At 41.3% G+C, this 16,755-nt stretch overlaps 2 protein-coding genes across 4 annotated transcripts in view; both read left to right on the top strand.

Annotated features, from left to right (window-relative positions):
• The window catches only part of LOC309701330 (glutaminase kidney isoform, mitochondrial), a 226,636-nt gene that overhangs the window by 3,263 nt on the left and 206,618 nt on the right, over positions 1 to 16,755 (top strand). The gene's annotated exons all lie outside the window — the stretch shown is intronic.
• ahr1b (aryl hydrocarbon receptor 1b) overlaps positions 1 to 16,755 on the top strand; it is a 64,017-nt gene that overhangs the window by 19,589 nt on the left and 27,673 nt on the right. For all 3 annotated transcript variants that reach the window (XM_082525443.1, XM_082525444.1, XM_082525445.1), the window contains 3 exons: positions 962 to 1,077; positions 12,496 to 12,585; positions 15,490 to 15,613. In XM_082525443.1, the coding sequence (XP_082381569.1) occupies positions 962 to 1,077; positions 12,496 to 12,585; positions 15,490 to 15,613 (330 nt within the window). The remainder of the gene's footprint in view (positions 1 to 961; positions 1,078 to 12,495; positions 12,586 to 15,489; positions 15,614 to 16,755) is intronic.

The following is a 16,755-nucleotide window of genomic DNA, read 5'->3' as shown; positions in this document are numbered from 1 at the left end:
GAAATATAACTCAGATAATAACCAGGAGGACCTCATTCAGCAGAGACTGCTGTTGTTTCCATCCAAAATCATAACTTTCTAATGGCTCTATGCCGAGGTTTGTGTTTGGTCATCATGCTGTGCATTACCACCGAGGGCTGGTCAACATAGCCACTCCATTCGTGATATTAAAGAGGTACGATGGAGCGTTATTAAATCCCGCGGGGCGGGGTGTTACTACCAAGGGTGCCACAACCAGTTATTAGGTTTTTCACCCAGGACCAGGTAAATTAGGATATCCTTTCCCCGAATAAATGAAATCATCATTTAAAAATTGCATTTGTATTCAGTCAGGTTATTTTTTGTCTAATATTAAAAATTTGTTGCAAAAACTAAGAAATCAGCCATCATTGCTTTGGTTTATTCTCTAGCTAAAATTAGGCAACATTCACATACCTCATATGTGTTTTTCACAACGGCAGTCCTGCCTCCTCCACCCTCTATAATGGCAGTTCCTTCATGTAAAGTTCACACACTATTTGCAGTTCTGAGAATGTCTTTGAAGCAGACATTTTCCTGCTCTGTGCTGCATCTGAGGAACTACAACTGTGTTATGACACACTAAGCACTATCCCAGCCTGATTCTCCCAAAATGATCCAAAGTTCATGTGTAAAAACAGTGTTGCTCTCTCCCTCTTCACACCTTCATTTAAGGTGTTACTCCCTCTATGCTGTGTCCTGAAATCCCCCTCTGTCACTCTCTGTCTCTTTCTGTAAAGCTGTTATTCCCACTGGCCTTCCTGTCAAAATATCTTAAAACAAAGCTTCTGAAAACCCTCCGGCTTCTTCACTACGGGATGCAGCTGCAAAGGATAAATTCAAACGCAAAACATTTTTTTCCATTTTTGTTCCTGAATTACTCGGAGCTGGTTTACCCGGACCTTTGCTGGTCATCACTAACTTGTCCCCTTTGGTTCTGCAGTGGCATTGAAGAACCGGCTATCCAGTGGCACGAACAGGAGCAGTGATCACAACAATGCCAGCAAGACGACGGGAGCTACAGAGATCCAGATACCCGAGGGGGAGCTGCTTCTTCAGGTGGGTGAGAGCCAGACATGTTTTACCTGCTGACATCCATCTATTTTATTGCACTTTGCTCCAATAAAGCCCAGTTCAGGTTGTGGTATTTTCTTGAGAACGTGAAGACAATAACTCCCAATTTTACCAGTCTTGTAATGTTATAGAATTCTTCCAAAAAAAAATCCAGAAGCCTGGATTGTTGGGTTTTTCTCTGTATGTATTATTGTAGGGTCTACAATATAAAGTGCCTTGAGGCGACTGTTGTTGTGATTTGGCGCTATATAAATAAAATTGAATTGAATTGAAACCTGCACTCAGACTTCAGGTTTAAGCCTGAGTTCTCAGGCACACTTCTGAAGCTGCAGACCTAACCTGCTCTAGAGAAGATTATTTTAAAGATAAGATATCAAAATAGACAAAATAGCGTCACCATTCCCGGAAAACGCCTCAGACTTGGGTGCTCAGATGGCCTGAAGTTTTTAGAGATCATGTGAAGTTTATGTCTTTACAACATAGATTCTCCTTCATCGCGCAATTAAAAGCAAAACCAGTGTTATGGCCAACCTATCAGATGGAAAACAGCTGTTCCAAACTTTAGGAGCTACTGCCTAAAAGTTGGTCTGTGGATATGAAATTTAAAGGTGTAGAACAGCTAAATAGCCCCAGTCACATGGAGTAAGTTCTCAGCAAATCAGCTACTTAAGCAGCTACTTAAGCAGGAGCCATGCAGAGTTCACAATGAATTCAAAATTTCAGTGGAATCAAATAAAAGGAAGAAAGAAAAGCATGATTGATGATAAGGGAACTTTTAAGGGTCACTTTTAAGTTGAGCCAAACCCTCTTGTGGTAAAATTTACACCTAAATTTATTCATAACCTTATCGATTCAGTACCAATACCATCGTTGGTATTGATATTTGGATCAATCCGGCCAACCTCTAAAACCATCTAATAACTGTAGAAGAAACAGATGTGTTTCTCAACATGGTTTTTAAAGCTCGACTAGTCTTTTTCACCGGTGTCACTGCTAACTGTGTGCCTCTGAGGCTCTCAGTTTGTGGCTTTTTTCGCTGCATCATGCAGAGAGTGTCCACACTTAGTGGTTTATAAGGTCAGTGGAAACCTTGTGATGGAGGAGAGGCTGCTCTGCACAGCAGGACGCGGAGACAAATGGCTTGTTTTCCTTGACTTACAGCGGTGACATCTCCCCTTTGAATGTGCACTCGAGTGTTTCACTTTGCCACAGTGAGCTGTTGTTTAACCGAACATGACTTCCATCTCACACTTTTGCTGTTATTACTCCCTACACTTGGTAAAGTTATTTAAAAAAATATATGTATATAAAAAATAGGGGGCTCAGGATACTTAAGGTGAACACAGACACTGAAAATTAATAATACTGCTCCATAACATCAACTTACCTCAGTGTTTCGGGAAAATTCGTAAATATTTCCAGGTCCAAAGGTTCCTTCACTTCCCAAAAGTAAACAAACACTCAGACACCACTAATAGCTAAAAATGGTCCAGGTATTTTTACCTCCAATAAAATGGTCAGTGTTAAAGTTTGACCAGAAGATTAACATCCAGACATCAATGAAAGAGAAGACGTACGAGATAGAACTTAGCACTAAAACAAAACACAGCATTTCTATAATGTTGGGCGTAAACAAAGACAGAAAACTAAATAACAGCGACTTTTGGAAAGTTAGTGAAGTTGGGCTAGTTTATATATAGTAGTGTGCTAGCTAGTGGCTAGCTACAGTGCTATGGTTAGGCTAACACAAGCACATTACCACAGGAAAGATGGAGGATGAGGGTTAAATTATTCTCAATAAAGGCTTTTGTTGAATGGCAGAATGGGCAGAGACAAATGCCCATTGCCACTATTGGGCGGGAAGAAGATGCCGAAAACAAACCGACCCGGTTAAATAAACACTGACTCACTGCACTGTCTTCTGGTCAAATTTGGTATTGCATGACAGCACAGTCCAGGCCTAGTGTGACTTGAACAGGATATCTTGTAAACACAACAAAGGATATAAAGTCATAGAAGTTGTTTCTTTACAATCTCTTTATAGATTTAGTTCATTTTGGGAAGTTTTACACTATTTTAAATAATTAATGATAAAATTAAAATACAGGAAAACATGTCTGGATGCTTTCAGTCATCCAGATCCTGGTGGTCTAAAGTGCTGGAGTCGAAGGCACCTGGACTTCGTTAAGTTTTAAAGATGTTTTTTAGTTCACGTGACATGTGCGCCTTGCATTGTAGGTACGAGCGGCAGCAAAATCAAAACACTGCATCAAGCGCTAGCATTTCCAGCACCGGTAACCATTCATTGTGCTGTTTTAATCCCTACTTGCATTTTATTTGCCCCCAAAACAATCGTGGGGCGATCGTGGCTCAAGAGTTGGAAGTTCGCCTTGTAATCGGAAGGTTGCCGGTTGCTCGGTCGTTGTGTCCTTGGGCAAGACACTTCACCCGTTGCCTACTGGTGGTGGTCAGAGGGCCCGGTGGCACCAGTGTCCGGCAGCCTTGCCTCTGTCAGTGCGCCCCAGGGTGGCTGTGGCTACAATGTAGCTTGCCATCACCAGTGTGTGAATGTGTGTGTGAATGGGTGGATGACTGGATATGTAAAGCGCTTTGGGGTCCTTAGGGACTAGTAAAGCGCTATATAAATACAGGCCATTTACCATTTACCAAAACAGTTATGTACAAAACGAAGGAGAACACGGCAGGTCTGTACAAAGACAGACTTGACGAAAGGCAAAAAAAAGGTACGAGGAAAAAAATCAAAGGAGTGAAAAGGTTAGACCCATACGAGCAGTGGCGTCAGCCACACATTAAAATCCACTAAAATCGGAGCGGAGCAAAGAAAACCCGGCGGCGTCCCCAGACGTCCTGTCTGTCTCTTCGCTCCGGAGTACTGGAAGAGAGAGGGGGCAGTAACAGTCATTGTTCTTTCCAGTGAAAGAGATTTGTTGTAGCACGGTGTGGCTCAGGACTTACCCCGCAATCCAGGCCATCCATCGCCTCTTCGGGACTTCAGAAACATGACTTGAACATATTTCTTCCACGAAGGAATCCGACAAAAAACGATCTCTTTACCCGTCGGCTTCCCATGGCTATCATGCAGCCGGCTATGGCAGTTAATAATACACCAGCTTCATGCCATTCTTTGTGTCTGTTTATCTCTGTGTGACTGTTGTCTTGTAATAGCCCGTGCACGCTAGCCTCTTTTACCTACAATCCTTTGTGGTTGTATCCCGGAAATAAGGTCACATTTTCGAACTCAATTCCCTATCCCAAGGACTGTCGCCTTGACGGGGGCCCAGACACTCTAGGACATGTCAGGGGATGTTTGTGAGTTGTTGCCCCACCCTGTAATCCCATGAATCATTAAGGTTACTGAGATTGAGGTGTGAATGTTAGTTAAATGGTCTTTCTTGGACTCTCAGGACTGTGTTACAGGTGGCTGATAGCTGGCTGATAGTTGTGGACTATAACCTGTGGTCATTCCAGATGACTTCCTGTACTCTTTCCTCAAACCATCCACTTTCTTGTTCCAAAAAGCGTTATTCCGAGTGTTTGTCATAGTGACAATCCTGCTTTATGATCGCAAAGACTAAACTGTTGTTAGACACTTGTTAGTCCATCATGCCTGTCTTTTTGAATGCAAAAACAATTGATAAGATTATTGCAGAGAAGAGATTAAATGCACATTTAGCTGTTTTTCCTAATCCAAAGACATTTGATTGACTTCTCATTTATTGCATGCCAATCTTGACCATCCGGGACGGTGTCGCCTTATAAACCTATGAACTGTATTACAGTACCTTTATGTGGCTCCATAGAGTTGTGGTTAACATATTCACCTAAAAATATAATCAGTTTTAGAGCAGGAGGAGACACAAATTACTGTGAAAGCTGTGTAATTCCATCGGTTGTGGCGATTCTTTGCAAATAAGCAACTGAAAGGTGTTTAATGGTAAATACAGTAGTAGTAGGTGTAGGGGTGGGCGGTATAAATGGTATACGGTAGAAACGATATGAATTTGGCCAACGGTAGAGATTTTGACTATACCGCATGTTGATGATGTCATCAAGCTGTGCCTGTTTTGGTCTAAAGCATTGCAGCGGCTGCAAGCAATATCATCTGGAAATTATGCCGGGCAACAGTAATAGCAAAGAGATGAAGTACGTTTTGAAATATGAGGAAAGCCAAAAACTGAGCTTCTTCCACTTCCATACCATTGATTCATTAATGTCAAATTCTCTCGCAGCTGCTCTATTCCCTTGTTGTTGCAGTTATTAATGACTAACCTCGTATTGTGGATGGATTATCTCAGTTGTTCTCCTGACTGAAGTTTGATCCATTTACAGCATCCTGCCATGCGATTTGTCCCTAACCATCAGGAACCCTTGCGTTAACTTTTATCGAGTGGAAAAAAGTTTGGCATTCATCCTCCAGCTTCACTGCGTTAATGTTATGCTAACATAGCTGTGTCGCTAGCGATCACATAGCACATCATTATATACCAGCTAGTCCAACTTCAGCAACTCTATAAAAGTCACTGCTGTGTAGTTTTCTGTCTTCATTTATGTTGGAAGCGATGGAAGAGCTGTACGTTTAAATTTTTCAGAAATCTCTCAGTCAGAACATGCTTTATGATGTTTGGGTGGAAACTAGCAAGCTAACTTCCTGCTAGCTTCTAAATTCTGTTTTCACGGAAGCCTGATGTTAAACTTGATTGTTACACCTGATAAAGCAGGACGCTGATCATTTTATTAAAGATGAAAGTATTTAGACAGTTTTTAACTCTCAGTGATGGCGCAGTGTTCGTTTGACTTTGGGAGTGTTGTGGACAGAGTTTTGGACCCAGATTACTCTGCGAGGCTCCTGACTACAGTAGCCATAATGCTCCGACAAACTATCAAGCGGTGTGGCTTCGTAGCTTACGAAAGTCGTACTTAAACATTTTTTGACAGATTTTTGAGCACTGTGTACCACATAAAATCAGTTTGAGGTCAGTAAGCACAACCAGAATTCATACATAAGGCGCACCAGATTATAGGATTTGAAGTGCGCCTTATAGTGCAGAAGATACGGTATACAGAAGAAAAGAATATATCGCGATATATATCGTTACCCAGGGCTCTAGACTAACTTTTTGCCATGGGCGTACCAGTACGTCTAACTTTAAAAAGTTAGGCGTACCGGCACAAAGGTTAGGTGCACACAAATTTTATAATAATTTATATAATATAATGTGTTTTTCTGGATACACTGTGCTTTTTCAGCATTCAAAGATTGATGACACCGTGTCAGAGCACTGGCTATGAATTTCAGAAGGATCAGGCCTTAACTTAACAGAAAAGTTAGCAATAGTTCTTTTCCTATTACAGCTACATCCACTTCTGTCGTGCCTAGGCTGCTCACTAGGGCTGGGTATCATCACTGATTTCTATAATCCATTCGATTCCGGTTTTCAAAGTCCCGATTCAATTCAACTTAGCCTCAGACAGTCAGAAATATTATAATTCTGATCATTTATCAATACTGACTTCATCAGAATTGTGAACATCACAGCAGATGCCTTTGAGTGAAAGTAACTGAGAATAAAACACAGAAAAACATGAAGGAGATTTTCCTGGTCTGGCTTTTTATAGCAGATAACTTTAAAAATATTCTACAATGTTCTGCATATAAAGTTTAAATTTCTTCAGTATTGAACAACAGAAAAAATAGGCTTTCTTGTCCGAGGTCATTTAAGTGAAAAAAAGAAAAAGACAGCAGCCACAGCGCTGTAAACAATGGTAGACTGGTGGGTAATAAGCGAATGAATAATACAGAAAACAGAGATTGGAGACGGGAAACTGTTCTTGAAGTACAGAGAGAGATAGAGAGAGAGCTGTACATGAAGTGTGATTTTAATAGTCATGGAAGCAAAACAGCAAAATTCATGACGACATTGATCAAATGTGAAGCGCAGTTTGCTGCTTCTTTTGCTGCTGGCTCGGTGAATTTTGGTTGGAGAGAGACAAAACCTGCAGCTCCGAATCAGCGCAAAAAGACGTAATCACAGCGCGGACCGGACGCATCAGAACCGCTAAGCTCCGACAGCGTGTCCGTCTACGGGCCGTCGGGTGAGAAAGCCGAGAAAGACAAAGTTGATTCTGATGCGTCGGTCCGTTCTGTGTTTACGTCTTTGTGTGGAATCCGTGTACCTGCTCTCATTTGCTGTTTGGTTGTTGTTGAAATGGTTTTGTGAGCTTTAATCTGAGAATCTGGCGTTTCTGGCAAAACACAGTTATATTTAAAAGTCGATTCAGGATTTAATTAATTGATATCGCTTTATTCAAGCTACTCACCTCCCACTTCCACCTGCACTTTCAACTGGACCACGGCCAATCAGAGAGGTCCCGCCCCTGACTATCTCTGATTGGTTTAGTCCACGACAGGGGCATAATGTGTGTCTGTTGTTGACCACAGAGAAGGTTGCAGATTTTTTTTTTTTTTTTTTTTTGCTACCCGAACATTTGGTCGCACAGGTGCAACCAAATTTTTTTTTTAGTCGCACCACTGAAAAATGTGGTCGCATTTGCGACCAAATTGGTCGCACTCTAGAGCCCTGTTACCGCACATGCTTCAAATTTAACCGCGATATGGAATTTAGGCCATATCGGCCAGCCCTTGGTAGGTGGCATCATGGCTCTTCTTTCCATTTTGTTTGTTTCATTTTCCAGTCGATTAAAGGATGATGTGAAACATAAACCTTCTTCTGCTAGCAAGTTCGGCAATGTAGTCCACACATTATATAACAGGACATACCTGAAATGTACCTCTTCAGTGTCAGCAAAACTTTTGATTCAGCAAAACAGCCGAAACTAGACCTCAAGAAAAGACAATGTTTGGAGGTCATTCTGGTAGATGGCTGACATTTTTATTCAGTGTCTTTGGTACTGGTATATAGCCCATAGAGGGCGCTCAGAATAAAAGTCTGAATTGACCAGTTATAAAATGCAGATAATTTTAGAGACAGACTTTAACACAGAGTTCACCGACCTCAATCTGTTTATTGATAAATGCATTGATCCCAAGGGCTCGGTGAGCAGCAGGAATGAAGAGGAAGGCTGAACCCTCCTGCCTTCAACTGCTCTCTTTTACAGACAGCAGTCCATGAATTATACAGATCCGGTGAGGGCATCTATTATTGAAGTGAAGACGAACAAAGTGTGTTGGTGGAAATAAACTAAAAGCATTTAAAGTATTCTTGGATGTTTCACAGTATAGCCCTGAATCTAACACACACACAGCCCAGTGCTGATTGTGTGTGCGGGAGCAGAGATAAAGAGGACTGACAGCCGACTCACAGCACTCTGCACAGAACAGGAAGAGGAGAGGGTCGGATTAGACAAGGCGAAGCTTTAAATTCGTCTTTGAGGCTGGAGTAGACACACACACACACAGTTCTCCTGTGTTTTGTTGGCACTGCTTGCTGCCACTGGGTTGTCGTCTTTCAGGGAACGCACAAACATTTATAACACGAACACACATGCAAACACACTTGGTCTCAGTCTCTGGAGACAGAGCCCGACCTGCAGACAGAAGAAGCTACTGTAAATATTTATACACAGAACATGTGTGCCACTCCACTGTGTACTGTGCGTGTGTGTGTGTTTGCACATTTTGCACAGATACAGATTTTATTCTGTTTAATATTTTAACATCTGTTTTTTTAACAGGTGTATTCTCCTCATTTCTCCTCATTCACAGCTCAAAATGATCCTTATTATTCGGAGCCTTTCAGTTCCTCTTCTGAAGCTAGCTTTTTTAGCTCCTCCCCTTTAAGCAAGTTTTCTTCTGATTGGCTGTCCCTCACAAACAGGCCCATTTGAACAGCAGGTGCATGGGACTTCTGTACCTGAGATGACGATATTAGGGATATCATATTAGGGACATGATCAAAAGTGGGTCAACGACCTTCTTGACTCCCACCAGGCCTCAGATACCTGATTAAAGAAGTCCAGTCACTTTTCTTTCCAAGCTCCTTAGATCACCATGACCTGGATGACTGAGAACCTCCACAGCCAGTAAGGAAATCTGCTCCCTATGACATCATAAAGAACCAAGATTAGAAAAACTAGGGGAGACTACGGCTGCTCAATTAATCGAATTTTAATCACGATTACGATCTGGGCTTTCAACGATCATTAAAAATGACTGAGCCGATTATTAGCCCCTCCCTCATTTATCCGCGACACATTAAAGGCCGGTCCGTGAAAATATTGTCGGGCATAAACCGGTCCGTGGCGCAAAAAAGGTTGGAGACCGCTGATTAAGAGGACCCAAGGGAAGCTCGGAAAGCTAAGCAGAAGTTATTTGGAGAGGAGAGTGACTGCTGTTGGTTGAAAAGAGAAGTAAAAAAAAAAAAACTTCAGTGGTGTTGCACACTATTTTATATTATTTTTTAAAGTCATTGTTAACCCTTTAAAGCCGGTCAGAGCAGCACGCTCCGTTTTGTGTAACTATTTTTAAATCCCTGTAGAACCTGAACCGTGTAAGCTAGCGCAATAATTTGTTTGCATATGAAACCGGAGGAGTTGTACTTACAACTTATGCCATCAGCTTGTCCTCGGTCACGGTTTCGTTCCACATAAAGCTTTGCAAAAATTGCATAAAAAGCGCTTGCAGGAACAAAAACATAATATTCCAGAAACACGCTTTGCCGATCCGATCAGCTGTTCGTAACACTTCCCACATTGAAAAAGTCGTCAGCCCGAACTATCACATGTCCGCCATTCCCTGGCCGAAACCGGAAGTGATGTCATTTTTGCGGAAATGTAGTTTTCTACTTGTAGGCCTTAAAAACCTATACTGGTCATGTTTGACTTTTCTGAATAGTTTCTGGGATGCTTAGAACTCGAATTGCACTGCTGGAAATAGTTTATTTTGATGCTGTTTTCTTTGCAAATTTGCATCATAGGATTGTTTTTTTGTTTTTCCTGCAGTGTATATAAAAATTGGTGTATCTCCAAAATAAAACTATGAAGACACTCAAAATAAGTTTCCTGTTGTTGTAAACTATTTTTTGCAACTTTTTGGTATTTAAAGTTTTGAGGGATAAACCTCTTAAATTTCTCCAAGTAGAAATATATGTAAAAAAACAAAAACGATTTTCAATTTTCTTGTAGTTTATTGCACTTTTTTGCAATTAATGTAGTTACTATGGCCTTAATGCATACATATTATTAAAATATGGGCTATAACAGTTATATAGCAACTTGAAATGCTCCCACAAATGGCACTACAGCATGTAAAAATATAATATAAGCTCTGGCTTTAAAGGGTTAAATAAATATCGTCAAATAATCGAGATCTCAATTTCAGTGAAAATAATCGTGATTATCATTTTTGCCATAATCGAGCAGCCCTAGGGGAGACTGAGGGTTTAGAGCATTCTGAATCCCGAGTTTTTGTCTTAGGGGGATTATTTGTGCATATACTGACCTCATCATTTGAATTCTGAGCAGCTCTGGAACATGTGATACATGACAGAAAATAAGTAAAAACTGTACATCCATATGATAAAAGTGAATAGTTAAAACTACACTTACTGGTTTCCCACACTTAAGCTGGACTCAAGTTTGTAATCCAATTATGTTTGGCAGCTGCTGTACTATTATTATTATTATTATTATTATTATTATTATTTATTACTCGTGGGAAATATCTTTGCTCTTAGTTTGAAAGGGGAATTTTTACACATTCCTGGTAAAAATTGCAGCCGTCCCTCTTTATCTGTCGCTAATATACCTGCAGCTGATCGTTGTGAGTCTAAACTGTAGACCAGTGCATTTATTTTAAACCTGTAGTTAGCAATACATTCACAGTTTGTATAATACAATGTAATGTATTCTACAAATGTAGAATACATTTTTTAAAAGGATTAGGGCACTCGGTAGTTGTAAAAATGACAAGGGGGCAGTATAATTAAAAGGACAGTCTTTAAAGCAAAAATAATGATCAACTGTGAGCTGATTACAGGGAAGCAGAACTGACAGTTGGGTGGATGAAGGTTTTATTAGAAGAAATCAGAGTTTGGGTTGCTGGCAGCCCCCTCCTCAAGTGAGACCCCCCACTTCCCACTTGCCTCCACAGTGTGAATTATTCAGCAGCTGAGAGACCCTGTCTCGTTCCGGGCCTGATGCTAATGCATTTTTGACATCTTGCAATGGATTTTCAAAGAGGTTTCAAAAGCAAACATTGAGTTTTGGCCCAGCAGCAGTGATCTGAGTCTTAGAAACCCGGGGACGTCTGCTGCATGCGTGTCCGTTCATATAAAGACTTTGCGTCTACGGAGGTCGCAAGCATCTTGGTCCTCATCGGAGAGGTGCGGGCGGATGCTGGCAGCATGCCGCTGTGACTCTCGGCAGCGTCGGGACACCGTGTCATCACCTCCTCACGGTGCCCTGGGGCTCTGAGGAGGGAGAGGAGGAGCAATGATGGAGGTGTTAGTCATTCAGTAGTGACCTCCTTCTCCTCCAACCTCCTCCTCCGCCACATGACTTCTCTTTGAACTGACATCCTCTCCTCTCCAGCCTCTCTCTAGGCCCCGGGGAGAAGTCTCATCCCTGCTTGTTTCCTCTCTGCTCGCTCTTGTTTTGCAGCCTTTACTCTTCTTGGTCCTCTATGAACTAATCAGAGCTGGAGTTTGAGATTCAGAAGTCTTAATTTGCTCTGTCTTTTACCTCCAGCTAAATGACATTGTAAATGTAATTTATGAAATTTCTAGAAAGCAGCTTTTCTGCTGAGATTATTCCATATAATTACAGAACAAAAGGGAGGTCGTTCTTAGTCTCAGAGTGCAAAATGAAGCAGTTTTGTAAAAGCTATTGGAGTGTCTCAGTTCCACACACGGTGTCCTTGGGCGATGGTGGGTTAGGCCATGAGCGAGACGAGTGTGGGACTCTCAGGTAATCTTTTTTACACTAAGGGTAGCACATGTGAAGGCGAAAGATTTAAATAAGCTGCAGTGTCTGTACCTAAAACTGCCTTTCTTCTAGTGGCCACTAGAGGCTGCCTACAAAAGTGACTCTGTCGCATTTAAAATGTCCAACTTTGAACTCTGTAGATAGACTGCACTACATGGTAGCTGTATGGAGTCGGGGTGGTGGGGTTGTTGTTTGTAACTCATTCATATATTTAGTTATACTGTTGAACACTGTTGGCTGAGATCATGTTGGAATATCAGATGCTGGATGAAAGTTGTTTTTTACAATATTTTTCGGTGGCTTCATAAGAATGTCAGAATCTTGAGTATGTTAAACTTATCCAAAACTTACCTCGCTGACCCATTCCTGTTTTATCAGGTCACATCACAAACGTGATCACCATCAGTGAGATGATACAATCGTCAGGTTTTCTCTCCACAGGCCCTTAACGGCTTCGTTCTGGTGGTCACGGCTGAGGGGATCATCTTCTTCTGCTCTCACACCATCCAGGATTACCTCGGCTTCCATCAGGTAACGAATTCCTACAACTGATGATTAAACCGAGGTCAGACTTTGGATTACATGATGTTGTTATGGTTACAGCAAGAAGACAGAGTGTTGTCTCCTTGTTTCTAGCTAATGGTATCAGTCAACAAATCTGTTAACTCTTAAGAATGTGATGGCAAAGTAAAAAAAAGTATACCTCAAGAGGTTTCTATGTCTTTATTTTGCTTTTTATGTGGACGCTGGGTTTATCAGCATTGTATACAAAGATACTACAGAACCTTATAAAACACATCCTCAAATTCAAAAAACTGAATTTTATTTATCAAAGCACAGATTTGAAGAATGAACCATTTGGAGCTTCGACTCAGATAAAGGTACACAGCAAAGCAGAATCCCTGCAAGAAGTAGGACAGGCCCTGGAGTGAAGATGCTGGAGTTTGGTGGAAATTTGGATGAGGATCTGAGTGACCCTTGTTGTCCACTCGTTTGGTCATTCCTGCTCTTTTTGCCTTTGGTTATTTTCTTGAGATGAAGTAGATTGCGAGAGCAGCAAGAGGATTGAAGGAAGCGCACATATGGAACGGGAGGTTTAATCCAATTGGCTTCACGACGAGGCGACACTGCGTCCAGTCTAATCTCATTCTGGACAACGCGATTATCAAATTACCCAAAGTCTTTCTATCTGCGTCTAAATCTGGCCTGCAGGTTTAGATATTCACACAGTGTATGTGAGCATACTGTAAACAAACACACACGGATCGGGGTGTGAACGTGACCTTTCACCCCTCACTTCCCCATCCACCTGAGGCCCATCACTTTGCGTTTACCAAACAAGCTCAAATCCGGGGTGAAGCTGCCGTTCCTGCTCACGTGCAGTGTTTGGAAACAAGCCAACGTAGGGTGACACCCAGGAGACCCCAATCGCACGATTAAGCAACACAGCTGAGAGACACGAGGAGGATTTGTTTTCCTACATAACATGCACAACACAATGTGACAGGACAACCATTGGGCTTAATAAAACCAGCGACACAAGTTATGAAGGAGTGCAGACAATTGAGGTTTAATTAGCAGAGAGAATGAAATATCTCGCTCCAGGGCCTGCCAAAGTTAACCCCCATGTGCTCAGGAGCAGTCTTAGGTTCAGGTTACTTTATTTGTACATATAAGTAGATTTGGTTCACAGACGGTGAGTCATCAACAGATAAGCATGATACAACATAATAGAGAAGTAAATCCATACCCCATCCTGTGAGATATAAAACCACAAAGCTACAGGACTGTACTCCCACGTCCTGAAGGAAGAAATCGAAGCTCACTTCACAGAGGGTGTTAGACAAGTTTCTGCTCTTATAAAATAAAAGCAAAATAAAAAGAGGATCCTCTGACTTATCAGATAGAATCAGTCCTGGGGTTTTTATCATGTGTTTGTGAAGTTTTGTTTTGTTTTTTTGTTTTTTAAATTTTGGTTTCTAATTTTGTTCTGGTGCTGTTAATATTCTTGTGCCTGATCTCCTCACTGTTTGTTTCTACTTTCTTTTTATCAGTTTAATCCCTGGTACTGGTTCCCTATTTTGTCTCTAGTTTAAATCACTTTAGGTTGATTAGCTCTTGTTTAGTTGTGTCAAATTGTATATCCGATCTTATCTGGATGTATAGTTATTTGCTATTTTATTTTGGTAGTCTCTCGACTCATGTGCCCTGTATTGAGTTTAACTTCCTTTGTTTCATTCCCGACCGGTTTTCCCCGGGCTTCGTTCCCCTGTGTGTTTATTGTCCGAGGCTCCACTTGACCTTTGTTCTTGTTCTTCCTGGTTTCAGCCCTGCAGAGGTTTTGGTCTTTTTTTGTTGTTCCTGTGAACAATCAGCATTAAAGCTGGATTTTGAGTTTTTGTCTGCTGAGTCCATCTCTTACCTCCCATGCAGCCATACCCTGACACATGATGCGTGAAAGGCCGGAAGCAGAAAGTCTGGCTTATCAGAGAAAGTCAATAAACACCACCATGATACCCGTTATCTCCAACTGACAGGCTAACGCAAAGAAATACAATAACAGTCATCTTCATATCCTCTCAGGTTATTCCAGAAAGATCAGTTCCTCCCACCTGACTCCTTCTGAATTATCACTTGCTTTGTTTTTTATAACTTCACTCATTTTTAATGATGCTATGCAGAATTTTATCCTCATACTCTAAATATTTTTGCACGCAGGCATGTTATTCCTCGTGACTTCCAAAGACAAAATTTAGTTTCTGTAGCTAACTATCATGGGAAGTGTCATAATTACACTCTAGCTGGGAAATCTTTGGGTCAAAGTAATTATATTTTGAATGTGAATGTAGTTCATTGCTATAAACTAGAGAAACAACGTTGGTTTTTCTCTGGTTTTATTATTTCTTTTAGCCGCTTTCTCACATATTTGTATACAGGATAAATAATAAGAGTGAAGGTAACATCCATTCATCAGCTGCAGTATTGGCTGTATGATATGAACTCCTTCTCTTGGTTTGATGTTTGAAACGCATTTCATGTCACACTTCAACCTGTCAACATTCCTCTCTGTGACCCCGCGCTGACCCCTCCCACAGTGGGAGGAGGGTGGAGTGTTGTTTCACTGGGGTCCAAAGCCAGGTCGTGGCAGGTCTGGACAGCAGATATGGGAGTCACAGCAGGTCTCTGGCTCAGATTCAGCTCTTTGAAGCAAAGTCGCAGTGACACTTGATTTCTCTTGGCTCCACTTCAAGGCAAACGGAATCAAGCGCACCTCAGGGTACCTCCTGATAGTGCCTGCTCCACCAAAACATCCACCTTTACTCATGGGGTCTTTGGTCTGCATTACTGTATAAAATAAAAAAGTTAATTAGGCTTAAAATTTGACTTGTGTTCCACCTTGACTGACCTTTAAATTCTTCTTCTCTGTCCTTTTAGACTGATGTGATGCACCAGAGTGTGTTTGAGCTGATCCACACTGATGACCAGCAGGAATTCAAGAGGAACCTGCACTGGGCCCTCAACCCCCCTGTGAGCCTCGAACCCCCAACAGATCCTCCAGGTCTGCTTCACGGAGACAGTCTGGTTCACTAAACTAGAGTAGAGAGGGTAAAATAAAACCGAAGTCTAGGCCAGAGTAATGAGAGTGTTCTTGTTAGCAAGGCAGTAAACCTGATCCGGAAGGACTTCTCTGAGCAGCCGTCACAAGATAAGAGATAAGAGAAACTTTATTTATTAAGTTTTGAAATTCTTGTGTGACCCAAATTATAACAGCAGGGATTAAATAAACAACAACTTTTATTTATATAGCACACTTAAAGACCATGGGTACACCAAAGTGCTTCACAATAGTACAGCAGATTAAAACATCAATAATAAAAGACCATTAACAATGTCCCGAATATGCTAGCAGGTCAATAGCATTAATTACGCAAGAATAAAAGTTAAATAAGGTATAAATATCAAATCATAACCAATAGAAACACATGGATATTAAGTGAAGGGATAAATACAATGGTAACTAAGTAAAATGAAGATAGTATTGGAGTGAGGTATAGGATACATGCATTAACTAACCGGAAAAGCAAGGTTAAATGAGTGAGTTTTTAGTCGTGATTTAAATGTTTGGATGAAGTCGGATGTGCAAATAGCAATGGGAAGGTTGTTCCACAAATTCGATGCAACCAAGGAAAATGCATGGTCACCTATGGTCTTACGGCGAGATTTAGGCTGTACGAAGAGTAATTGGGCTGATGATCTGAGGGCTCTCCCAGGTGTGTATGGTCTAAGGAGTTCAACCAGATAGCTAGGCGCAGTATTGTTTAGGATTTTAAAGGTAAGTAGCAATATTTTAAATTCAATACGGTATTTGATAGGGGGCCAGTGCAAATCAGCAATGACAGGGGTGATAGAGGCAAACCTTCTGGTTCCAGTCAAAAGGCGTGCCGCAGCATTTTAGACAAGCTGCAATCTATGGAGAAGGGCAGATTGGAGACCGAAGCAGAGGGAATTACAGTAGTCCAATCTAGAGGTCACAAAGGCATGAATAATCTTTTAAGATCCTTGTGCGGTATATAATGCTTAGCCTTAGAAATAAGACACAGTTGGTAAAAGCTAGATTTGACTACAGAGGACAGTTGTTTATTGAATTTGAAAGAGCTATCCATCAGAACACCTAGATTGCTAACAGTGTCAGAGAAGAAA

The sequence above is a fragment of the Aulonocara stuartgranti genome (assembly GCF_965226115.1).
Source record: "Aulonocara stuartgranti genome assembly, chromosome: 23".
NCBI lineage: Eukaryota > Metazoa > Chordata > Actinopteri > Cichliformes > Cichlidae > Aulonocara > Aulonocara stuartgranti.
This window is presented reverse-complemented; position numbering and strand designations above follow the sequence as displayed.